Source organism: Apteryx rowi, unplaced genomic scaffold (genome assembly GCF_003343035.1).
Source record: "Apteryx rowi isolate R43461 unplaced genomic scaffold, aptRow1 scaffold_305, whole genome shotgun sequence".
Taxonomy (NCBI): Eukaryota; Metazoa; Chordata; class Aves; order Apterygiformes; family Apterygidae; genus Apteryx; species Apteryx rowi.
The window spans coordinates 990,247-1,017,211 of NW_020449475.1; the positions used below are offsets into that span (position 1 = coordinate 990,247).

At 37.6% G+C, this 26,965-nt stretch overlaps 1 protein-coding gene across 1 annotated transcript in view; it reads right to left on the reverse strand.

Annotated features, from left to right (window-relative positions):
* The window catches only part of PTPRK (protein tyrosine phosphatase, receptor type K), a 176,288-nt gene that overhangs the window by 63,186 nt on the left and 86,137 nt on the right, over positions 1-26,965 (reverse strand). Inside the window, exons 3-7 of the mRNA XM_026070146.1 lie at positions 22,638-22,747; positions 21,460-21,661; positions 17,794-17,899; positions 9,474-9,747; positions 6,417-6,453 (exon numbers count right to left, since the gene is read on the reverse strand). Coding sequence (XP_025925931.1) covers positions 6,417-6,453; positions 9,474-9,747; positions 17,794-17,899; positions 21,460-21,661; positions 22,638-22,747 — 729 coding nt within the window. The remainder of the gene's footprint in view (positions 1-6,416; positions 6,454-9,473; positions 9,748-17,793; positions 17,900-21,459; positions 21,662-22,637; positions 22,748-26,965) is intronic.

A 26,965-nucleotide genomic window follows, 5' to 3' on the forward strand; every position in this document is an offset into this window, starting at 1 on the left:
AGGGTTTTTTTTATTGCAGTTAAAAGTTTAATAATTTTAGTAAGAACTGGAAGTTTTTACATTTATGTGTCCATATTCTTTAACAACGGATGCAACATATTCAATGCCCAAAATCTGATTTATGAAGTAATGTTCATAGAAGCTGAAAAGACCTGAGAAGCCAGGCACTTGCTATAAGAGCATATATGCTGAGATGCTGCTCCCCAACTTAAGAGCAGTAATCATATCAATACTCATTCTCTAATGTTTATATTTAAATTAGAATACTCTACTTGAAGTCTTACTTCTAAAATTCTTACTCTTTAGTTCCATCAAGGTTCCTAAGACTGCAAATGATATAAGAAGACTAAAAAGTTATTTGTTAAGCATCTACGCCAAAATAAGTATTGAAACATTTCAAAATCAAGGAAAGCTAGTATTTATTAAATCTTTGGACTCAAAATTTCTTCATTCTAGCAGCTGGTACTTTTAATATGTTGAACTCTGTCATTGGTGTTTCTTCTTACAAACTTACTGATTTTGAAAAGGCTAACATGTTCAAAAAGAAACAACATTTAATACTAATTTAATACTGTAATAAACCCATTCACTATGCAACATGTTTAAAAATAATTTTTTCTAGAAAAGATACTAGATTTATTCAATATACTTATTAGATTTATTCATCTATGAAACTTTTCTTTCTAAAAGCAGTCAACTCCTCTCTCAAAACATAGGAATCAACCCATATTCCTGAACACTTAGGAAAGGGGCCAGGAGACTTGAAACTATTTCTGTTCATAATTACTCTCAAATAAAGTTAAAATAAACGGTTCAGCTGTAGTTGATGGACAAGCTACTACAAAGGATTATAAATAGAAGTAAGTTCTATATCTTTCTAGAACTGTTCAGCTAGGAACAGGGAAAGTAACAGATTGCAGAATGTTGTTTTTTTTCCTGCAAATGCATGCAAGGTAATTTTTAGACATTTCTCTATGCTCTTTTCCTTATATGTGTCTTCTATCAAGATAACTGAATTTTCATAACCTCAAGCGATGTCTCGGACATAAAAAAAAAAAAAAAAGTAATTTAGATTTTTTTTTTGCTGTTTCCCCTAGAAGGAACCCTTATTTCTTAGAGATGTCAAGCAACAAGCAAAAAGGAGCACTTCTGTTCAATGTCTTATAATTAAGAATAGAATGCACATTCTCTTAAAATTTTTCTCCATGCATATCAATCATGTTGTTTCACTTAAATTCTATTGTTACATTAAAAAATATTAGATCCTTTTTTATTTAAATCAAATTTTAGCAAGTTGTACTCCACAAATTTGTTACTATTCTCATATATGTGAATATATACATACTATAGGCCTTGCTTCTGGATTTCTGGAAACAACCCTCAATTACTGTATTTTTGTAATCATTACCAAATATTCCATCAAATAATCTTTTTTTTTTTTTTAATTGCCACCAAAGGTATCACTTACCAAAACTGGCAGATGTGGTTGCAGTGATTTACTGCATTTTCATACATAGAAAAGGAAAATATGAAAAGCAAAAATTCTGTTTCCATTTCTGGAAAGCTCAGCAAGTCAGTAAAAATTTCCTCTCTGTGAGTTGAAGGATATTACACAAAAAATCACTGAAATTTAATTATCTTAGTATCTTTTTGCTATGAATGAATGAATGCAAAGACATGATTTAGGCAACATCTGCATTCTTTTCTAAATTTAGATCACTAGCTCTCAAGCACCTATTACGATGGTATAGCTAAAAGTCATTTTAGGAACACTGATCCAAACATAAAAAGAGAAGTAAAAGGACCTTCATTTCATGTATGTTTAGCATCTGATATCTTCCCTTGTTTGTATATTAATCAGTAACACAGGCATAGCTGAGCATCTTGCTACATGAGATAATTTGACTTTCACGAATTTCCCTAAGAGCAGAAACATCATCAGGAACAATTTCAAGGAAATAATTATGGTCTAGACAGATTTATGACTTCTAAAGACCTAATCCAAAGCACATTAATGTCAGCGAAAGGACTCCCATTGACATCAAAGCCCTTTGGATCAATCCCCAAGTGCTGTGGGAATGAATTCAGAGCAATAATGATGGTGGACTAAATACACTCTTGCAGTCGAAACGTTACCACCCAGACCTTTTTATTTCTCAAATAAGATTAAAAGTCTTTTCTACTATTTCACAATTACTTTCAGATGCACATCATCTCAAATGGCATTTTCATCCATCCGCATGAACCAAGCGTGAATAGAGATGGAGAGTTTCTACTTTGCCTGAACTAGTTAATACAAATGAAAACCACAGGGGAAAATAATTTAGGAAGTGATGAAGTTCATGTTGTAAACTTGAGGGAGAAACCTTGGATTGCATTTATTCTTTCTAAACACTTTGGGATAGAGCAGCCAGTCCCACCACTTACTTATTTACTGCCATAGTAGTTTTTTTCTAATTCAATTTTCAGCATTTTTCTCTAGTCTTCTAAACAACAACAACAACAACAAACCCCAGAAGGAATACACACAAATTAGTGATAGCCTCAAACTTGTCAGCCTAAAAAACATCAGAAATGTCAACTTCATACATTTTCTGCCTAATAACAGCTCTGCTGTCCCTTCTGTCCTCTTAAATAGCTATTTACAAGCTAAATAATTTGAAGCATTCTTCTTCTCTGACCATGTTAATCTAGTTTCATTTCCTTTGCAGTCGATAAAATTTAAGATTGTAAAATGAAATGCCAACATAGTGCGCTAGTGGAAATCCATTCAAATTTTTACACATTCAGACTCAACTCGAAGATGTGACTGATCAGTTATCAGTATAATGTGTTAGTCTGAAATGCCAGCAGCCTGTTACAGAAATGGTGTATCTTTTATTCACTTGTCTGGCAATACATTGATTAGGCAGGTTCAGTTGTCACCTATTCATTACAATATAGGCATGCTTTGTACTGAACTCTGCCGTCCCAAACTAACTGTAGTAAGTTTGAGAATTTTCTTCAGGAAATTATATATAATGCTGCTGAATAATGCACATTTCCTAGCATAACACCATCCTTCAGTTCCTAAAGAATATCTGACCTACTACCTTAGTCTCTGTATCCTTCTCTGCTCTCAAGAAAACAAGATTTCTTCTTCTTCAGTTACTACACAGGTAAGAAACGAGATTACTAGAGGCAGGGTAGTGCTACTACTTAGATTTAAAAAGTATTGAGGTAGAGAACTATGAACTCTTTTTTTAAAAGAAATTGATGCTGATCACTGGTTACTAAAAGGATCTGAATGGGAAGGAAATTAAGGTTGACAGAGGAGGGAAATATTGGCTGAAAGTATCCAAGGAATTAAAATAGTTTGTTTTGTAAATCTATGGGGCTATAGTTGTAATGGAAATGGTGCTCTAGACATGTTCTACCCACCACCTGGGTCACAAGGAATTATTTTTAGCCTGGTTTCCTAAAGAATCAAAGCTTATGTGATCAGACTGCATACGTGTGCAACTTCCATACCCTTTACACCACATCTAATAACATGGGACTCTCTTTGGCCCTTTTGATCCTACTGCACAAGGGCAATAGTCAAAGTCATTTAATTCTTATAAGCTTTGTGAAAATAGGTGTCCAGATAGAGGGGGAATCCTATTATCACCCTAAATCAAGGTCGTCAACGAATCACACAGGCATTCATCCTTGAGGTGGAAGTACACAGGAACTACTCAGACTACTTTTTATCTGTTGCTATTCCAGTATTTTGCTTCCATGAAAAATTAACTCAGTGTATTTTAACACATCAGACACTACTAAGACTCTCAGCTTATGATAAAAACATTTTTTAAGACATGCCAAAAGTAGCAACATGCTTTAGCCATGATTTGGCACCATCTTTTAGATGAGTTCACACCTCAGTGCATTTTGTTATCAGTAGCGTAACAGAACACTGCACCTGAAATACACTGAGTGAAAAATACGAGAGCTCCAATTTAAATTTGCTGACTTTCATTAGTTTGATACCAATGAAGAAACTGTTGAATCAATTCTCAAAAGTATAAGGCAACCCTTGGGAATGACATGGGCAAAACCTCTGGTGCATTAAAATATGTATGAATTATGTTAATAGGGAACAGGCCAAGCAAAAAAATTAGTCAGGGAAATAGCACATCTAAAAAAGTTAAATTATCAAGATTATATTTTCAGGGATATGAACTTCCCCAGCACCAAACCATGACATTATCATCTTTTTTTTTTCCATCTCTATATCTTATCAGTGTGAAACAGGAATTGTAAAATGCAGACTATTCAACTAAGAGACATAATAGAAAAATTAGTTCAAATCAGGCCTTTGAATGAGGTAAGAAATGAGAATGATTCACTACATTCCAGACATTGGTTTTAATCCTGAATTCCACTACCAGAGAAATTTTTTTCTTGCCTTTAAATGCACTTTTAATCCTCCCCCACCCAAGCTCTTTATGTCTTTTAAATGCCTTTTCAACAAGTTCAAAGCAAAATTTCATTTTGATTGGCTAACTGTGGTCTGCTAACATGTGGACATGACACAGAACTATACACAACTTTTATAACTGAATCCATAGTTTAGTTAGTTAACTAGATTTTAAAAGGATACATTAGATTTACTGGGAGTGCACTAGATAAAGTGAAACAGTTCCCATTTCCCTATGGATAAATTTATTTCAGCGAAACAAAATGTTCTTAACAGAGATGCTAAACAAATATAGCTGGACTTCCTCTTGGTCAATGATTGAAAGCAAACTAAAAATGTCACTAAAGCAGCTAGGTAACCAGATAAATATATATATAAAACAATATGTTAAGTATACTTTTCTTCAAGGACAACAAATTATAGCATTATTTTTATGATGAAAACATGGGAAAAGATTTCAGTATCAGCTTTTAAAAAGCTATTTAGAATACAAACATAACTTAGCTGAAGATGTGTGAATATATGCAATATATATATATATATAGTTGCTATATAAGCAACTACCACCAGGGCTCACGCTCTTGCCAACACTGCTTTGAGATCAGTGGACAGAATATGGATAAGTAAAAAGTAATTCTCTCATAAGCCAGGTGAATTACTTCCCCATTTTATTATTACTATCCAGTTAATTTATGATGAAAGAGATCACTGCTCTCCCATCTGTCACTCCAAATTTTCTGCAATAGCTTAGGATTTTTCAGATCCTTTTAAGACTCTCCCTTGCATCAAATCCTAGCAATATATGCTTGTGGTACATAAATATTTGTTCATGCAAATAAATTTAATTCAAACATTTAATTTTGTCAAGTAAACATAAAGAAAGATAATGCTGATGTACTTTTCACAGAAGACAGCTCACAGTTTAAACTTCCTGTTTTTATTAAGCTTAGCTCACTTGATGAAAATATTAACCAATCTTGAGATGTACATTTTACTTTCCAGATTCTTAGGAAGATATTTTGTTGCCACCATCCTGTTAGAGGAATCTGCTTTTAATTGGAACAAGTTTTAAATTGAAAGAAATAATTGAAAAGATGATGCCAATGTGCCACAGCAGTACTTCAAATGCCTGCCTGCTCATATCTCCAAGTTGTTTTTATGCTGAATATCAGTGTGCAATTAGAAACAGACAACGCAAGTAGCACTGGGCCTCCACAGCACACTGTTTCAGCATCTGTAGGGTTCTTTCTTCTTTATGCTGCTGCAGTCTGTCAAACAACTCTAAAGTTGACACAATCAAGCAACTGAAATGAATGGCTATAAATACAGTCAAAGCAAGAGATAACAGTAGGCAGAACAACTAAATCCTCATTTCAAGATGAAACAGTATTTTTGAGGGAGCAGTATGCGATTAACCTGCTGTATATGGGGTCAATATGATTCTTTCTCACAGCTATGCAGTCAGTCTTAGCCCTGGGCCTCACTTGCTATTAAAAACACCAGCTTTCCTCAAACCAACCCTCCCCCATGCCTATCTTACAGTCTGAGCTGTTACCTATGAAAATTAACTATCATGTCTTAATTTACATGAAAGAAAAAAAAGTCTATACCACCAGTGCTTGGAAACAATTTGTTAGCATAGCAGACAGTTTAAACAAGGGTGCTTTCTAGTCTCCAGTCTGCCTATCTGCCGCCTACAGTGTTCCAGCTGCTCGAAAGGAGATCCTCAAAAATAAAAACAGAAAAAAAGCTTTACTTACTTTGTCTAAATTTTGAGTATTGCTAGAACAGTACTGTCTTGGCCCAATACCAAAGAATAGTAATAGCCCGTTACATCTTAAGACAATCAAGTGGTTCAAAATATTGGGACAGTACTGGCTTTGGCTCAAACGTTTAACAGAAACTCCACATTACAATTTGTTAGTTCCAAAGCAAGCTACTATAAAACCTTTGCTTGGAGGGACAAACCTCTTACCTTTTGTAGCTATTCGAACACACTGAGTTTTGGTTTCCTGTTGAGGAGGGAAAATTAAAGAAAACACAGTCAGACCATGTTTGTTTTTCTCCCCCTTCCCATTTCATAAATTAGTCCTAGATCTGCTGGTCAACTGAGGCAATTGAACAAAGTGGCTCAGGGTTTTGGGTTTACTAGTGAGGAAGGCTGAGTAATTTTGCCTTTACAAAAGCTGTAAACTGGGTGAAACCTTTCTAGACACTGATCTGTTTTATCCAGGATAATGATGGGCAGAAAAGGTGCAGGACAGCCCAGACATAGCAAACTTACAGGTAGTTCAAATCAAAAGGAAATTTTGCCCATCCGAACACAGAGAAAGGGTGCAATGGAGAAAAGGGGAGAATCAGTGATCCTATTTATTCCATGGCACTGAAATTCTGAGCCAGCGTTGACCTCAAACAGCACTGAGCAGCAAAGAAGATACATTTGTTCAGCACTGTGTCCAAACTAATTTGTCTTGCTGCGTCTAGATCGTCTTGAATGGAGTCACCTCAAGCGTGTCCGCAACGCACTCCCCAGCGCTCCGGGGTTTGGTATTAGCTTAGAACCAGCTCGGGTAGCTCCTCACATGCGACACAGTTAATCTACAAACTGTGTAATCTCCCCAGGAAAAATGACTGTAATGTGCTTCAAAAGAACTTGCATACGGAAAGATAATTTTTTTTTATATTTTACTTCCCCCCCCCCCCAGAAGTTTGGGCAGCAAGTGAAACAAATCAACAAACAGAGAAATGATTTTGTTATGCGCAGTGGGGGCAAATTGAAAAAAAGAGGTTCAGTCACAAATGGGTTTTCTGATCTTTTTGTATAATGTGTAATCATTTTAAAGGCAAACTGAAATCGCATAAGGTTGCATGAGAGGATGCAGCTGTTGCTATATTAGATCATTCTAAACAATATTAGCATGTAATTAGAAAATTGATAATGACAGTTTCATTCTATAAAATGTGCTTCCTCTAATCCTCCCACCCTCCAGCACTGCCTCCCCAGATCCATTTCCTGGGATCTCTCTCCTCTTGAAGATCCCTGAATAATAGTTCAAATATGTCTATGATGTTTTGTAAACACAGTACATAAAGAATATGCAAAGCTATGAGTTGAGATTTAATACAAATATTCCATGAAGACGGATTTTTCCACCTAAATGAAATTCCCGCAAAGTTTATCAATATCATCTTACCTAACTAGCATTCTCCTCAGTTATTGGATTTACACGTCCACTTTTGTTTAAAATGCCTGTGAAGATCACAGTGCAACCCTCATTCCAATCCAACGGATTATTTCACAGAACATACTTTACTTCCCCTTGAGTATTTCAGTGATCGCACTGGCTTACAGTTAAGCCCATGCTTAAATATTCTGTAGCTCAGAGGCTGGCTCACAACTGTTATATCCCTGTCCTGGCAGAAGGCTGTGCAAAACTCCTTGCAGAACCTCCCCCAAAGCCCCCCTAGGAGCAGAAATCTGATCCAAAGTTTTGAATCATACCAGAGAGAAACATTTTAGACGTAAACTCTCCCACAAACTGAAATCACGTTAAAGTTAAAAATAATTTGTTCTTCTCTCACCTTTTACTTATCCGTCAAAATGTAAAAGGCAAAACAAAGATCTATTCTTGTGTTTAATATTTTTGGTTTTGCTCCCTCCCCCCAATTTGTTTCCTGGCGAAAGAAATGTCTATTTCTGTACAATTTAGTCTGCTGGAAGCCAGCAAAAGCAAAAGGAATTACAGGTAGAAAGTGAGGGAAATATGATCGAGTATCTGACAGTCGCCTTTTATTTTCCTTTGTTTGCTTCATACACATCTGCAGGTAAGAACTAGAAATGGGAAACAGCCTCTCCCATCAGAAAAAGTCTCCAGTGTTCAAGCAGCTCCAGTACAGAGTTTCATTTGTTACTGCTTTTTCCCCATTCTTATTTGAGGCATGTGCAATTTTCATAACCATAGGTATAAGGTGAGATTATATTCAAAAGGCTCAATGGCAAAGCCGTTTTTTAGCTATGATTTGTTTAGTCACAGCAGAAATCCAAATATAAGGGTAAAAATGGCTTCTATTTCTTTCATATGGCTCTGATGAATATCATCTGCTATCAATCTATCTGTGTATCAGGCAGTTCCTTTCTAACCTGCCTGGATACTTCATATTGGGAATCTTATAGACATACTAGAGCAATTTCCTTTAGTTATCTAAAATATAAATCTAAAATTTAAATTTTTAAATATCTCAAATTCCTGTGCCTACCACCTTTTCTCCCCTCACAGATCACTCCCCCCTCACCCATTTTTCATTTACAAGAGAAAAATCATTCAAGAGCAGCAGCACGGGGCTTGCAGAGTCGTGTGGTTTTTCACCCCTGGAACCCACTGCAGTATTTAACTTCCTGTAGCTTTTTTCCCTGCCATATGCATACAGAATCAGCAGCGCTACCCAACAACACAGTTAAAAATGAAATGCTAAGGAGGTAATGAAGGCAAGCAACAGCCGTACCTGTATTGCACAGCAGTAGTGCAATGTTGAAGTAGACCTTTTTATAAAGACTCTCTCAAACACACTGTAGGCCTGGGGTTGTTTTTGCTCAATCAATTTTTTTTTTTTTGATGTTTGGTGTGAGAGTCTCAAAAAGTTTATAATGTCTTATTAGCCTGCTGAGCAGCCTACATTCTGTTTATCCTGTGGTAATTTAATCTTCTGAAGTGTGCAAGCACTGAGAGTTGGGGAAAGAACCATGGATGTTATTTACTGAGGAGGCAGAATCACGACACCAAAATTACTTCAGCACTGTAAAAGACTATTACTATGAGATGTATTAAATTCTCATCTAGTAGCAGTTACTATGATACGAGAGTAGTGTGAAATATGAATGGCACAATGCCACGTTGTTACCATGCAGAAGCCAGCGCAGAGGTTAGCGAACTGCTCTTGCCATCACCGACCGTGCCTAATTTTGACAGTCCTAATTGTCACTACAGGCATGTCTTTGACTCCATCCAGGAGAAAGGTATGGGTTGATGCTTACCTTCTCAACACTGCTCATGGCCTGGAAATAGATGTTGTAGCCTTTCCGAGGAGCCAGCGGTGGGTTCCAGAAACCCTGGTAAGTCCGGTTGTCACCCACAGTAAAAGGGGCTGGTTCAGGCAGGTTTCCAGGGGGCAGTTCAGCAGCAAAATAATACGGTGATCCTCCACTAACAGCAGTTTGATAAGTGACAGGGACTTGGTAGCACTCCATTGCACCTGTTTCTCGCTTTGTTCGGTGTGGGTGCAGCTCCTCAACAACAATCTGGTAGGCACTATCGGAACAGAGGGAAAGGAGGTCTTTAAGGTCACCTGTTTTGGCCAAATCTCAAGTCCCACCAAAACATTAACCCAATTGCTTTGTGTAAACTGTAAATAAAAATAAAAAAGAAAAAGATTCAGAGAAGAAACAAAGGTCTGAAGTATAGCAAAGCTATCTAATTTAGACATGGGAAAGCAGCAGCACCCATTTTTTCCTGGAACAACAGCATGAGTATATTCAAAACCTCCTAACATAGATTTTGATTTTTTTTTTTCCTCCTTTAAAGAAACCTAGGAATGAATCTGACTTTAAACTACAACAGATTAAACTCTTTGTCTGCTAATCAGAAGCATCTGAAGTTAGCTTTTTCCTTTGAAATGATATTAGAGAAACCTCAGCTTCAAGGCCCAACATAACGGCTGCCTCGAGGCCGTGCTTGAAGCACCAATTTGCAGTTGTCATATCATTAGAGACAGAATGTGCTGACAGGCTTCTCCACCTCTTGACCTTGCTGTGGCTTCTATCTTGGCTCAGAGCTATGCAGATCTAAAGTACAAGTGACATGCTGTAATACAAGCACAGATGGACAGAAATCTATCCATTCCACCAAAATAGACTGCCTCATTTCTCTACAGTTGTCAATGATAAAATGTTACAAATTGCTGAAGCAGATGGCATTCAGCCTATTAAAACGCCATCCCGCCCCCCCCCATACCTATCTTGAAATGGTCCACGGCTTGGTCACTTTTCAAAATCACCTTCTCAAAATAGAAGAGGTAATTATAATTCCTTTTGCTCCTTCAGGGGGACTACATAACTGCAGTATGTTACCAACTCATTACCAGCTTTCACTGCTCTGTGGAACGTACATACTGAGAACAGGAGGGAATTTTTCAGTTTATAAGGAAAGAAAAAAAAAAAAGAGACCTTTTCAGGTTTTAGAAAAGGTATTTATATATATGCATACACACAAACACACACACACACAATTTCTCATCTATATGCAGATATATTGGAGGACCTCATCAAAATAATCACCTTGTTGCTAGGATTAGTAGGAAAATATGCATGCAGACAAGACCTGGAGCAATTCAATTAAACTGAAAGAATTGCCTGTTTTGGTTTTGTTTTAAAGCTTTCTAAACAGAAAAAGTAAAATCAACCAAAGTTCTGGAAGTGTCACTGCATTGCTGCAGGGAACCCTCAAGGCAAAGACAAAGACCGTCCTTCTTTCAGAACTTATGGGGCAGCATTAAATTATTTTGTCAATTTTCCCTGCTRCTACTGTTCCAGAAAACCTAATAACTGTAGTGGCAGAGATGAAGTATGATTCTGTGGAATGGAAAAAAGGATAGAAGAAAAAAAATAAGATTCTGGTCTCACTTTTTCCTCAGGCTGAAAGAGGAGGTTAGCCTAGCAACTAAAAAATTAAGGAGAAAAGTGTCTTCCCTTTCAAAGTGTCCAAGAGGAATAGCACAAAGTCACCTCACTTTTGTAACTCTAGGAAAAAAGAAGAATGTAAACAAAAAAATAATGAGTTAGTGCCAGGGATCTCTGTTTCTCATAAACTGTCTGTGAGCTGAGCTGGGCTATAGATCATCTGTGGTAACCTCTATGTATTAACCATGCCCAGTTAATGCAGCCTGCAACAACAAATCACTTCCACATGACCCTTGCGTACCCAGAATCTTTCTTTACGCTTCAAAATTAATGTACTAGCAAAAAACATAAAAGCATCGATATTCTACAAAATGCGACAGGATGTAAAATGCAAAAACCATTATCATTTCTCTTTATCATGTTCCAAGAGAAGAAATTACAACTGGTGTGCCAGAGACGGCCTGCCCTGGAACCAGACAGGGTTAAAATCACAGCTCCTGGACTGGGCAACCAACCAATTCAGTGTACTGGGAATGCGGACACTGTGTCTTTACTACATCCATTCTGCAGTCTTTTCCTTGTGAGCTGCCAAAGGACTTGGATTGACACAAATTCTGCTCTCTGAAGTGCCAGGAGAGCAGGAAACTTGTCATCTGCAATATCCTGCCAACTTACAAGAACAAAGCCAGCAGGGAGAGCGGAAGGACAGTGCAATATTCACATGTGTCTGAGGCAACCATCCCCTGAAATATCCTGGTTTGTCATTCAGCTCAAAAGCTGAGATTTACCACAGTTTCAAAATCAGCCCTTTTTTTTCCATTTTATAGGAAAAGGGGCTAAATGAGGTATCTTTTTTTTAAAGGGGCATATTGCTTTAAAGAATGAAACAAACCAAAAATAAAAGATGAAGCCCATGAGAAAAATTAAATGTTAGTAAGTCTCTTTTAATAGCATTCTTTGAAAATATTGCAGCATTTTCTGAATCTGACATAAATTGTATGGCAAAATTTTAAGCAGGAGATCTCAGTAAAATGTGAATGTTCTGAAAATTTTTCAAATGGAGTAACTTTCATAATTTAAATGTGATCTCATTTAAAAAAAAATTCTTCCAAAATAATGCTTTTTGGGCCCTAAACTTGAAAACACTATAAAATGTGGAAAATGAGAAATAAATGTGCCTATTGTAGCTATCTGCAGCTATATAATTATTTTTAGTTAAGGAAAATAGCATTCATCCTAAATAAATTTTATGTTCTGTAATTAGCAAAAAAAGAGAAAATATTCAAAGTCTCCAAGGAGGCATTTTTTTTTTAAATTTTCACACAGTATTGTTTAAATAAAAGTAGCATCTACCCTCTTTGGAACAGGGCTCTGGCAGTATTTTTGATGCACTATTATAGGCTAACAAGGCATATAGGAATACAATCATTTACATAAGGGACCTTTGGGATGCCATCTGCTTAAATCCATTTACTAACACAACAGTGGTTCCAAAGCAACACTGTTACTATATCTACACATAACAGTGTTAGGAAAGGACACTCTAGTATAAGAGGATGTGAAAAAAAGAAGCCAAAGTTCTTGCATCTCACCAAAAGGAGGAACAAATGAGAGAGAAAGAAAGAGGGAGGGGTGGAAAACCTGGATGACAATATTCCTTTTCCCAGATGACTATAAGAAATCTTGAACTATTGTAAAGAGTAGTACAAATTTCAGGACCTGTTACATAAGTTGTGATCATAAACTCCAGACAGTTGTCTAAGACTGCCAGGAAAGTGGAGAAAGTGTTGAAGAGTTAGGAGGCTCTTGAGTTGAGATTTGGCATGAATAAATTACTTTTTTGATGCCAGAATGTTTTTCTTTACTTAAGAGAACCTGCACAGGACCTCCCTATTGATCAAAATGATTAAGAACAATCTAAGAGGCCCCTGCCAACAGATCTTAACCCCTTCTTTTCACCCATCCCTAAAAACCCAGACTCTCAAATGGGTACTGCAGTGGTAAACACATATTGTTCATACTTTAGCCTTATTCTGACTAGGCTTTAATACCAGCTAGAGATTTCCTTCTACACATCTAGCGAAGATGCAGCACCTTCTCCTTTGACATGTGCCAGATTGACTGACAACCCAAGTTACAAGCTGAGCTCCTGGAGGTCCAACTGACAACTAAGTTTTAATTTCTCCCTGCGATGGTCCACATAATTAGACTTGTTGTAAAACGAAAACAGACTGAGTTTGCATACAGAGGTATAGGAAACACATTCCCAAACAAATAAAATAAGTTTCATTATTAAAAAGCTGTCTAAACTGATTCTGAAACAAGTTCTTCCTAATTCGCATATAAAGTAGAATTTGAAAGCAGGATGCACAAAAGATTGTTTTGCTGGTGCTCTGTTGGGATGCTTGAGAAAAACCGCAGTGACAAATCACGACTTCAAACAAAGCACCCCTGATGCCTCTGACTGGGATCTACTCCACTAGATTGATGGTGGCACAGCACACGCTTCACGATGAGCCTGAGCCATCCAGCTCAGCCTCCCTTTGCATTTCTAGCTTGTAATTTGGTTTGAAACTTCAGGAGGCCATAAAGAAAACCACAGATTACACAATAACATTTGACAGGCAAGATATGATTATCGTCATGTTTACAATTGTGATGACAATGGCATGGAGTGTCTTAAAGAAGTGATTGACAGCCACCCGTAGGTTTCACTTGGGTTAAGGAACATCTGTTTCCTGGGGGCTGTCTTGATGCAGAGGTACAATAAAACCTGATCACAGTATAATTCTGTTTGTAAAAGCAAAACAGTATCAGACTGTAAGCTGTTTGTTTGTTTTAATATAGGCCTACTGCTATGAGACAAAGTGATCTTTTAACCATCATCAGCTTGAGGGATTAGAGGACGGGGTACAAACCAACCCCTTCAATAAACCAGCTTCTTCAGTTTGATGTTAGAGACCAAGATTTGAGTCCCTTCTCTGCTCAGTCACAGCAGCAGGCACGGAGATGCATTTCTTCCCACCTGCCTAGTAACACTCATTATGATGTCAAGACAGGCTTGTCAGGGAAACACCGCTGCAGTGTGGCTGGAGCAAAACTTTGCTAAAACTGGTCATAAAGTTTAGTGAAACCCATTGAATCAGTTCCAAATTTCAGTGGGCTGCATTTCCCTCCCCTATTGAGATGCTGCTGAAATGTAATGAACTGCAACATGCATAACTTCAGCAAAGGGGGCAAGATAACATCCTGTGCATTCTCCTGGAGAACACCCCTCCTTTGGAATAAGGAATAAAACAGCTGCAAGTCACAGGCTTGATTTTCAGAATCTTTCTGGATTAAGGTCATTGTTTAAACTGAAAACCAAAGCAAACCATGAATGGTGGTCATAAAACCCATTAAATTGGCTAGTGTGCTTTTGTGCTGCTTCAGTCAGATGAAGAGTTCTCAATGCGAGCTACAGGTTTTAATTTCTTTATTCCGTAATTACTTTGAAGTTTGTGCAGAGAAAGAGAGATGACATTATTTTAATGGAGAAAGAAAAGTCTCATCCAGCTTTGATGCACATCAATTTAACTTCTAATCTGAAAACCAACCTTTTCATTTTGGGATTTGGCTACACGTTTACAGTAACCAACACACTATATGGGTTAACAACATTTGGCAATACTCTAAAACAGAAAACTTTTATGCTGCTGTTTTTCATTTAAGTATGTAAAATGTATATATAAACTGTAATTTTTATACAGTATCTGCCTGTGGTATATCATATCAGTCTTCACTATGCATTGCTTGATGAAAAATAGCAAAAAAATCCTTCCTGTCTCGCTTTGCGCCTGGGGCACTTGTTATGAGTACACAAAGTTCACAGGCCGCTAATGTAGAGTGGAACTGTACTGTTTGTGTATTAAGTATTACTCTGCCCCATTTTTCTACTGAGGTCAAATCTCACATCCTTGGCAAGGAATACATCATTCTCTTTTTTCTCTTAGTGTATCATATATTTAGCTTTATTTTTTTGTTTAAATTCTCTTTATTGAGCATAGGTCAATATAGAGCCAACTAAATATTGTGTGCTGTTATTAGCTATTTTATCACCATCACATTATTCCTGAGCAGTAACCACCAAAAAATCAGTGAAAGAAGTTCTACTATTTTTTTTTCAATCAACTGATGGTAAGTATTTATAAGAATAATGTTTTACTGAATAAAGTGTATTTTATATATAAAATGAATGGGACTGTAAGACTAGCAACTCAGGAGGACMGTAATGTAACTCTGGTTTTAATTCTAGCTCTTTCTCTGCACACAGTGAACCCCTTTCCACATACTGCATGTCTGAACAGCACCTCCATCACATCAAGCGTTCAGAAGTTCATGGTCACTGTGATGGTCTCTGGACTGGCCACGGTGCCTCTAGTTTAACACAGAGCTGTCCACTCTCCAATCTAATTTAGTTCTAAAACTAGCTGCAATTTATTATGGTATTTGTTTTAAGAATAAAGCTCAGCTCTCTGGTTATGGTGAAGGATTTATTTCCTTGGCCTCCTGATGTTAGTAATTTAATGGAATCTCTTAGGAACTAATTAAAGTAGAGAGGAAAGAAGGGAGACAGGAAGACAGATACATGCCTCTGACAACATGCTCAAAACAATAGTTATTAATACTCTATCAAACTATCCCTATTAAATTATCAGTTAATTGTTAATTCATAGATCCTTTCTGCTGCCTCCCTAGGTCGCAGTGACAACGTCAGGCCATACGACTGAGGAGGCTGTAAGGAAAATTTTGAGAGACTAAATGTGGGGTGTTGCGGTGCAGGTCCTCTCTGCAGTCAGTAACTTGCCAGCAAGCACAGTGTGGAGGTGCCAGAGCTCACTGTGGTGGGTACACGGAAGTGTCTAGCCACATCCCATTACTCGACCAGTCCGTGAAAGAAGCCCCCATGGCAGAAACCTGTGATGTGCAACTGACTCCCCCTTGGGGGGGGGGGGGGGCATGGGACCAAAGGCGGTAAACTACTGCTCCCCACACAAATTTGCTGCACTCCAGCATGTGCAGAAAAGATCTGCACCGTCCTCAGCAGATCTCAGTCGCGGTTGGCAGGCGTGCTCCGGGCACACTACCGGATCAGCCCCCTCAGGGAACCAGGCACAAGAATGTAATACTTGGTCCTGATTAGATTAGAGATAGGTAGCGTATTTCTCAGACAGGAGCAGTTTTGGATATGGCCAGGAGCAGGGCACCTGGAACATTTTAAAAGCTCATACAAAACAGTAGTGAGTTTAAGCAGCTGCATGACTTGGGAGCATTTTCAGATCACAGGTCTGGTTTCTACTGTATCAACTCCACACAAACCCTATTTTAGGAATCTAAGTCCTGTACTGAATGCAGTCCTATACATTTTAGCATTCTTCCCACAAAAAAAAATCTTAGGATTCCTCTTGGACAATCTTTCAGAAACTAATGATGTATGGGCTTACAATTTTATTTATGAACATAACAACTCAGTATCTCCTATAAAGGGGATGAATTCGGATGATCACTTAACACAGAATACAAATAAGTAACTTGGTCATATCAGTCATAAGGTTCTCTCAAGTGAAACCTCCTTATGCTCCACTTTGAGTGCCTGTGTACCTAGGCACCTGAAATACTGAAATATTGACCTATGAAACAATGTAGGGTAAGCATAGAAAAATGACTATGGGTATGTCACTCAATCCTATGATATCCAGGTAAAACATACACTCCTGTTAATAAAAACAGAGTTGAGAAACAGTTTATTTTCCTATACTTTTAGGGCTTGGGCGCATTACTCAACATCAGCTGAGCCATAATAACTGACTTACATAACACAGGATGAAACTATTAGCCTGTATAGCTCCGAAATGTCACAAGGCTAAGAGTATGAAAACGTTCCAATACACTGCAGTTAATTAACCCCCAATTAGTCTGTTCTGTGGCTGAATCTTCCTGATGCAGCAGTATCAGTAAAACACAAATGGAATCAAATAACATCACAAAAATTTTGCACTAACAAGTATAAGTTGGATCCATAAGCAGGATGTGGATTATTCTTTGTAAACAGAATTAAATTATCTCTCAGTAGAGAGCAGAAAGGGAATGACCTCTCAAAGTTAACATAAATGGAACATTTTAATATGATTAAGGGACACACCAAATAAAATTTAATAGCTTGCTACGTGATTTCTAATAAGAAGCACTCTGAGAGAAGAAAGGTCAAATAGTTTGTATTCATCACTATTATTCTCCCACTTCCTCTGAGCTTCCAATTTTCCAATCATATGTATATGCTATAAAATAGTTGATTTGAAGTACTGGAGAGGAAGCATTATTTTCAAATCCACTTTCTGACAAATACGTTTCAACCTCATATTTCAGAGATACCAAGAGAAAGTAAAATGAAATGATATTGGAGAGGAGGTGGTCCTGGGGCCCTTAAATCAAGCAGGACAGACAGCTAGATGATTCAGGTCATGAATATCTTTAAAAACCATAAAGAATATTCTCTTATTAATTACAGGTCTATTGGTAGGCTCAGTCTAGGTAAGAAAAACAACAGTAATGTCAAAGGAATATCACTTGGAAATCAACAGCTTTATCAGCTGCTAAGCAACATATGATCAAATACAGAATCTCTTCCTGAATTTTTTACCTGATAGGAGCACCTTTGGCCTGTGCTGGTCTCAACAGTACAGTTATTGTTGTAGCAGTTTCATTGAGAGATGCATCGACTCCTTCATAATCCGGTAAAGTGGGAGCTGATTAATGGTGAGTGGGAAGGAAAAGAATGAGAAATCAGTGAAAACATTTTGAATTTTTGTGAGACTTTGGTTGCTCACAGAATTGTACAAAGCCATGATCTTCATCAGCTACAGGAGTCTTTTTAACGATTTTCCATGCAGGCACAATCTTTTAGTAGCACATAACAGGGACTTCACAAACAATTGATAAACCCATCCCTAACTACTCCCACTCAAATCATTACAGCTATTAAGTTAGACAGGTTTATTCAAGAAGGATAGAAACAGAGGGAGGAGGTGACTGCAAAGGAAACCTGAAACTATAAAATCCCAATTTTGCCTCTTTCTTTGTACCTCTCAAACAAGTATATTCACTCTCTTCAAGACCCACCTCTATTTCCTCCATTTTGGATTCTCCAACAATTTAGGAACCTTCCACATTCCCTTTTAGCTGTCAAGAGAGACCAGACCAATACCAGCTAGACTGCAGAAGAATTAGGCAGTAACAGATGTGAATCTGTTAAAACATTAAAACTAGATGGGTGAGTCTGTTCCCAGGTCCATTTCTCCTTCCCGGTCTAACCACAGACAACTGATCTGTTCACGAACCAGTTTCTGAACCACTGCAGTTTTCAGCCCAGGGTGTCAAGAAAAAACAAAATCAGAGCCAAAACTAGAAGCAGTTCAGGAACTGATTCACTAATGGAAAGGCTGTTAGGCCTTCAGGGCAGCATTATTTGTTGTGGGTTGGATAGCTGGGGTAGGTGATAACTTCAGCCACCTAACTTTAATCTGCCTCCACAAGCCTGCCACAGCCCTTACTGGTAATGCTGTTGCTGATGTCAGCTCTAGTGCATGGAAAGAAAGAGGATTTTCTGTGATTCAGAAAATAATAGATTTCTGTTGAATATTAATTTTCAAAAAGCTTGAAAACTAACTGCAATTTTTTAACATGTGGATGTACCCTTATAAAATTGTTAATGACACCAGTGTATTTTAAAATGAATCATCACATTAAAGATGTTTACTAGCAGGATGTCAATCATTTAAGTCATAATAATTTAAGATAATATATCAATAGATAGAAGGGCAATGGAAGGATAAAAGCAGCGCTTCATTAGTCCCAGATCCCAGACACACAAAAATATTGCTCTTATTTCAGAGAATCTTATTATTATCTTATCTGGGCTCCCCAGTACAAGAGGGATGTGGCACTACTGGAGCAAGTCCAGCGAAGGGCTACAAAGATGATTAGGGGACTGGAGCATCTCTCTTATGAGGAAAGGCTGAGAGAGCTTGACCTGTTTAGTTTGGAGAAGAGAAGGCTGAGAGGAGATCTTATCAATGTGTACAAGTATCTGAAGGGAGGGTGTCGAGAGGATGGGGCCAGACTCTTTTCAGTGGTGCCGAGCGACAGGACGCAAGGCAATGGGCACAAACTGAAACACAGACACTTCCATCTTAACATGAGGAAAAACTTTTTCACTGTGAGGGTGACAGAGCACTGGAACAGGTTGCCCCGAGAGGTGGTGGAGTCTCCTTCTCTGGAGATATTCAAAATGCGCCTGGATGCAATCCTGTGCAATGTGCTCTAGGTGACCCTGCTTGAGCAGGGGGGTTGGACTAGATGATCTCCAGAGGTCCCTTCCAACCTCAGTGATTCTGTGATTCTGTGATTCTGTGATTATTTATTGAATTTTCACTTATGAATTACTATTTACACCATAATCACTGGGATCATGGTAATCACTTCTAAGTTTGGTTAAAAGGAATCTCTTCACTCCTCATTAAAATAAAGAGCTTCCAGAAACATATACACTGCTTTGTAAAAAGTATCAGTTGTGCAGAGCGATACTAGACAACAGTTTGGCATAAAGCAAGATGAAAAATAACAGGGTGAAATTCAGATAGGAAGAATGTCATAGCCCATGTTTAAGCTTTCCTAGTATTAACTGTGTTTTACCAACTAATATGGCCCCATACCWTGTCTGGAAACTGTAGGAGACCGGATTCTAGAAAAACATATCAAACCCCCTAAATTTCTGGTTGGAAAGAGAGGACTTATCTGAGGAAACCTGAATACATTGTAGCCCTAAATAATCCAAACATGTTGAGGTGCTTATTTCTCAAAATAGTGACATGGCTGGGCAACAGACATATTATCAAAATATTACATACAGTTACACTGTTTTCTCCTGCAAAGAGGGTCAACTTCATAATTAGATGACACATATGCAAGTACTATACCACCATTATCAACTTCTGACATTCCCCAAGAGCTTGTGATCTGGAATTTGGTGTGAGGAAACAAAGACCTGACAAGAATCAGACTAAAATACTAGATTTCAAAATAGTCTAATAGCTCAGTGAAAAGAAATGCCTGATTTTTGGATGTGTTGGGTTTTTTTGTTGTTGTTGTTTTGGGGTTTTTTGTGCAATGGGTTGGGGGAGGAAAAACTAATACTCCAGGATGGAGTTTCACAGATTGCTCTAGCTAACTACGACTGTAGAATATAACTTGTTGCACTCTTCAATTCACAAAGCTGTGCTTTCAGTTTTCTCACATTTTGATTTATGTGGATGTTTTTGGAAAATGGGTGAGGTGACTATGTGAGTAGGGTTTCCCATAGAAATGATAGATATATTCCAATACAGCATTAACCTCTCTTTATAGAAAAATTTAGGTCTCATTATTGTAGGTAATAAGGGAAATAGCATGCTTTGTGCTGTTCACATTTTTAAATGACTTCCTTCTCCACTACCTGCCAAGTTCTGGAGTCAGGAGTATTCTTATCTCCCTGTCATATCAGCAGTCTCTCTAGATACGGTATTAACTTATCTACTGCTGTCAACTACATAAGCTACCGGCTTATTCTTTGAGAACAATACAGAAATTTAACAAAACAAAAATACTAAAACATTCCATGCGACTTTTTTTTTGAGAGAGAGTTTTCAGTACATTTGTGTGCAGCATCAATCTTGGTGCACAAATGTACACATTGCTTTGTAAAAACTATCAGTAATGCAGAGTGAAACTAGACAACTGTTCAGCATAAAGCAAGAAGAGTAAGTGAATAAAGGCATGAGGAAGCAGATCTGTACGAATCTAACAGGAGATTCAGACTTCCTCCCAACCTCCCCAATTCTGTTACAGCTGCTTGCTGTTAAGTGGTGTCACCTTGAGTAAGTCAGTTAATTTTCTGCATCTCACTTTACTAATCTGCAAAACAAATATAGTACTTAGTAACTTATGGAGTGCTATAAGGCTCACTTAGTTAAGGTTTGTAAAGCAGTTTGAAATCTTTGGATGAAGACACACTATTATACAAAATTAAACATTTGAAAACTCCAGGTGTACAGTTTCCACCTGATGCAAGAGTTTATCCCTGAATTTGTACTACTATTAGGAAAATGCACTCAAAAACATTTTAACTAATGTTAAAATTATTTTCAGAACATGACAGGCATTTTTTTTTTAAATCACCTCTTTTTCAAGTCTTACCAAAAAAAGCTTATAAAACCAGTGAACATTCTCCCCTCCTCCCACATTTATTTATTTCCTTAATTTATTTATTTACCTGAAATGTTGGTTGTTACATTGATTGTGGTTGCTGGTCCAAACCCTTTGACAGTGCTTGCACGGAGAAAGAACTGGTAAGTAGTACCAGGGTGCAGGTGTGAGAAGACATGGTGTGTACTGTTCCACAGCTTTGACACTGTCTGTGGAGGTCCTGCAACTGGAACTGCAGGATCAAATGACCGTATACTGCTATAGCTGACCTGTGAAAATGATAATTCCTCAAATGTTTTTGCAGTTTTTGGCACAATGGGATTAAGTTAGTTAAGATGGAAAGGAGAGAAAAGTCATATGTTCACCTAGCTACGCAGCTATCTTGGGGATACCAAGAGTGCTTGTCATGTATTACTGTACAGTCTGCTTCACTTCTGAGGGTATATACACGCCCTTCTCTTTCCTCCTGATTTTAGTTCACATATGGAAAATTTTAGTGTAACATTTAAATTAGCCCCTGCCCCAATCCTCCGCATCTCCACCAAAACCCTTTACTTTTCACTTCCTGTAATACTTTGCCCTCCTCCTCTAATAATCATACTTAAATGCTGTCCAAAACAGGCTAGTGTTGGTTAGTTTGTCTTTTTCCTGTAAGTCACTATTACCCAAAATTATTCTGTTTCTTTAAAAAAGGAGTGATAGAGAGGATTGTGATTGTTCTCCAATTTGTTCATTTTAAAAATGTTTTCTTCCAGTCTCCTGCACAGGTCCCCAGAAGGCTCATACATTAAATAATACACTTTAAATAGAATATCTGTGCAGGTTTGCTTGAAGACTGATATCTAAATATCTCGCAAAGCTTAAAAATGTAATTCCAGATTTAATAATCATCTTACTTTTTGTGTAATCTTCTCTTCCAACAAACAAGTTCCATAGATCATGGCTGGCATGGCTTTGGAAGGATGTATATTAATAATACAGGCTTTTAAAATTAGCATCTCACATGTGGATTGTAACATTCATTACACTCAGATGCTAAAGCTACTTGACAAGGTCAGCCAACAACGTTTGCATCGTAATCACAAATTTTGAAATCTTAGTCACTAGGGAATTCCAGTCCTCTCTAAACGTTAGTAGCATATAATGTAATTTAACAGCCTGCCTACAGAGCACAGACGCCCACCAGCAGCCACCCTTCTTCTCCTGTTCCCAGCTCTACCCCATGCTCATGGGCTGTGCTGTTACCTCATACTGAGTAATGATGCCATTCGGATCCACAGGTTCCTTCCAGTTGAGGAAGATCTTATCTTCAAAAGGAGTTCCCTTCACCGACTTGGCAGGGATGGGGCCTGGCACTACAAACAAAACGAAACTTTAGTAAAATAGGAAATTCAAGAGATAGACCAACTAAAGAGATGGCAGAACATCCTATGAAAACCAAAAGCCAACACGGATCATTTCTTATTAACGTTCATTCACATGTAAAAAGAGGGGTAGAGGGTATGAAAATGTACTTCAAAGAGGATTTTGTCATTCACAGAGCAGAGAGAGCGTGAAGTTGGAATGTTATCCCCAAATACGGTTTTCAAAGACTTTATGCAAAGTCAAAGTATCTTGTAATATAGCCAGGGGAAATAGTTCAAGCTAGATTATGACTTTAGGTGTTCAGGGAACATCACTGAATTCTGTAATAAGAACATCTAAGGACAAGAACCACACGGTTTTAAAATCCTTTTAAAAAGAAAAATCAAAGGTCAGGACAGCATATTTTATACAGCATCTTCCAAATGACAGAGACACTCACAAAACAGTTTTCAGCCACCTCGCCTTATGATCTGTTGTATTAAAAAGGAATCTTTGTTTAAAAAGGGGGCTGGGAGTGGGGAAAACACAGCAGCTCAGCTGCCACTTCTTTCAAGGACTGAAATGTTCATGTGGCAGAAGGATCAAAACTGCTTACTTCAAACCTTTCAAATAAAAGATATTTTTAAAGCTTTGAACTGAACCACATTAAGATGACCCTACCTCTTATTGTAATGTAACCAATGTCCCTGGTGTAATAAAAAGTTTAAAATGTCATCTCAGGCCCCTTTGTCTGAATGATTCACAGTACCTGGTAATCTCATCAACACCAGATGGGAGCACTTTGCTATCTCCTGTTTCAGCTTACAAAATATTTCTCCCTATACATATGGTTCCTTTTTAAATACAGTGACTCACCTACGTTTGAAGACATACATTTTGAAAGAAAGGGATAAGGCTGAGTGCATTTCCAGAAAAAAACTAACAAAACCAACACAACAAAACCCTTCCTCCAAAAAGCCAAACTTGTCAAAATCTGCATTCTTTCAACCTAACAGGTCACCTCTCCTTTAAATATTAAGACATATATTTCTCTTCCCTTCTTAATTAGTTTATTTTCTTCAATGCAGCATTCACTGAACCTCACACGTGACATTTCCTGGATATTAATTTTCAAAGCATACTGAAGTTTTACAAAGAGTAAAAATAAATCAAAAATCACTGAATGAAAGAAAGTGCAAGGCACTGTACTAGCAGCAGCAAGGACTGAGTGGTCTGTCCCAGTAGTAGGATTTATTTCCATCTACAAGAAACTATAAATGATGAGCTGACCCCCGGTACAAGCAACATAATTTGGTACATTAATAATAAATTCATGGAGTCAAAGAAGCCCACAAGTAAACAGATGAGAGCTTCACAGAAACTGTTCATCCATCTGTCAAGCAAAGACTTAGGAGAAGTTAACTAAAATCATACACTGCTGTTTTGCTTCAGTGTCTTAACGCAGAGTGGGTAGTGGATAAGGGCTGATATGCCATGACAGCCCCTCTGCGCTGTTTGCCGTATTCACAGATTTGCTGGAGGCATCACTTTGTTTTCCACAGGAATGCTTTACTGTTTTTCTCTCTACATCACAAACGAGGTATGAATATACTCTGACGCATGTACATTTTCCCCAGAAGATGTGCATGTGTTTGCGTGTGCATGCATGCATCTGTGTGTGAGAGAGCATACAAAGGTACTGGGGCATCCACACAGAATATGGAATTTGCTATTAAAGCATGTTAAAGCATTTGAAGTAAAAAGAAAATAGAAACAATTTTCTCAAAAACCTGTAAAACACTCTGTGTGTTGCTTTTTATTCAGCTAAAACTGGGTGCAGGGCTATGCAAGTCTTAGGGTTGCATGAAGGCTACATTTCTGTTTAAACATCCCAGTGGGAGAAGCCTACAGGCTCRGCACATCGCACAGCCACGTTCTCTTCTCCTGAGCTATAAAATTCTGTGCTTGTGGCAGCAGCAATGTTAAACTGACTAGAACTACATGATCCCACTTAGTTTCATGCTTCTCTTCCCACTGGCATAAGAAGGGCACAAGAACAAAAGCTAGTACAGTGATGATCAGGAAAAATAAGGTCAGAAAGTAAAGGAGAGCAAGTGCCCAGAAACAGAGAACAGTAATTACCACACACCTCACCCCAACCTGCAAATTCACCAAAAAATGAAGCTTGGGATCAACTGAAACTATTCAAGAGTCCTGTTGGAATTACAAACAAAAGTCCAAATGCCTAGAAAAGGGAATGAAAAGTTTCAGTTTAGTTTGAAGGACACATTTTGGCGGGTCTGAAATTATTTCCTCCCTTCCATTTTTCAGTTCAACCAAGGTAAAATACCTTTTATTTGCACAGCTTTAGCAAAGGGACAAAGGGAAGGGAGGAAAGAGAGAAACAGAAGCAAAGGAACTTGCTTGCAGAACACAGCATCCGTGGGCAAGTGCACAGACTCATCAGTCAGGTTAGTCCAAGTAATACCCAAACTGCCGCATTTGTGTTTTTATGTCTTTGCCCTCAGGGCCTGTATTAGTTACACGTAGGAATAATAAGAAAAAAGGGTTAAAGCATTAAAAAAAAACCAACAACAACAACGTAACCTCTGGGCAACATTATTTTGAAAACTCAGAACACATCTTTCCACTTAGGCAGCCATTCCTGTCTATTCCCTAAGACTCCTGGAGGGACCCTAAGGTCTCAAGAAATACCTTAAGCTTCATCTTTCAAAAGCAGTATTAAAAGCCTTCCCTTTTATATAATATTTAGCAAGCATTCAGGTAACAAAGAGTTAGGGAAACATCATCTTTCTGTTGCTAACAGCTTTCAGAAGCCTCATCACAAATAGCCCAAAAGATAAAACAGGCTTTCTAGAGGCTTGCACATGCCTGCCCCAAGCCCCCATGGCCAGCTACAGTACCTCTTAGCTGCCTTGTCCACTCCCACTCTCCTTTCTAAGCGAGCTCTCTCTTCACCCCTTGTAGTTATGAATAGGAAACACTAAATTACAACACAAAAGACTATTGCAAGTGTATATTAAAGTGAAGTACATTATTTCAGATTCTGTATCAATGGCCAGTTACCTGAATAATTTAAAAAACATAAGTAGCTTTTGCAGGAGTTGGCATCTAACCTTTTGGCCTCTGAACCATTTCTTTAAAAAGATTCTGGTCCCATTGATTTTCTTTCCACCTACTGATCATGTGAATTGTGGCTCCCCACCTTTCAGCAACACTAACAGGGCATGTTCTTGCTTTGATATGCATTACTCTATGTTAAACTTCCAACAAGTCAAGATTTACGCATATCTAAAGAAGTGAAATCAGTTAGGCAGTTTTAACTGTATGATGATTTTCAGAGGAGATTTTGAACTTAAGTGAGAATTTTTTTTTCTAAAGAAATATATATATGTGTGTATGATATATAACACATACAAAAGTAACATAAAACAAATTCAAAGGGAATTTCACCAAGGATTTATAGTGAAAACATCACAAGCTATTCTTTCATGATTTACATGCATCTCCAGGGCCCTTTTAATGAAGCTATATATTTGTATAGCGAATAGCTGATAATCTTTTCTTCTATGTACATGTAGTATGGTGAACTTTTACAAATACTATGCATAATAAAATCACAATCCATCAATCTGACATTAGACCAATTCATTTTAAAGCAATAAATTTTTGTATTAAATTATGTCACAGCCACAAATAAATTGTTACTCACAAATAGTGTCAGTTAAACCTTGTTCTGCACTGACTTAACAGGGAATTTATATTACAGTACATTACTTCTGGAAGAACAATGTAATAACTGACACCAAGCACTATAAAAATGGATTTATATTGCTTCAGTTTTCCTGCTACAGGATAATGAAAGTGCATGTAAACAGAGTATTTTTATTATTATTATGCACTGTGAAAGCCATGCAGAGTATTATTATGCTCTACAGTGAATGCTATATGGAGATACATGCATAGTTATAGTGGGAAATATTCCTTTGAGGTACTCAAAAAGTAAAGTGCATCAGCAAGAAACTTACAGCCCTCCTCTAAAGGTAGATGTTCAATTTCAGGAGAAGGTAAAAGTCAATCTGTTCTACTGTTTAAGTGTTACAAGCAAATAAAATGGCTCACCATTACATTTACTCTTTCCAGGGGGAAAAAAAGGGCTAGGATTTACCATTGTAACTTTATGCTGTGTTATAATTCTGGATTAAAAC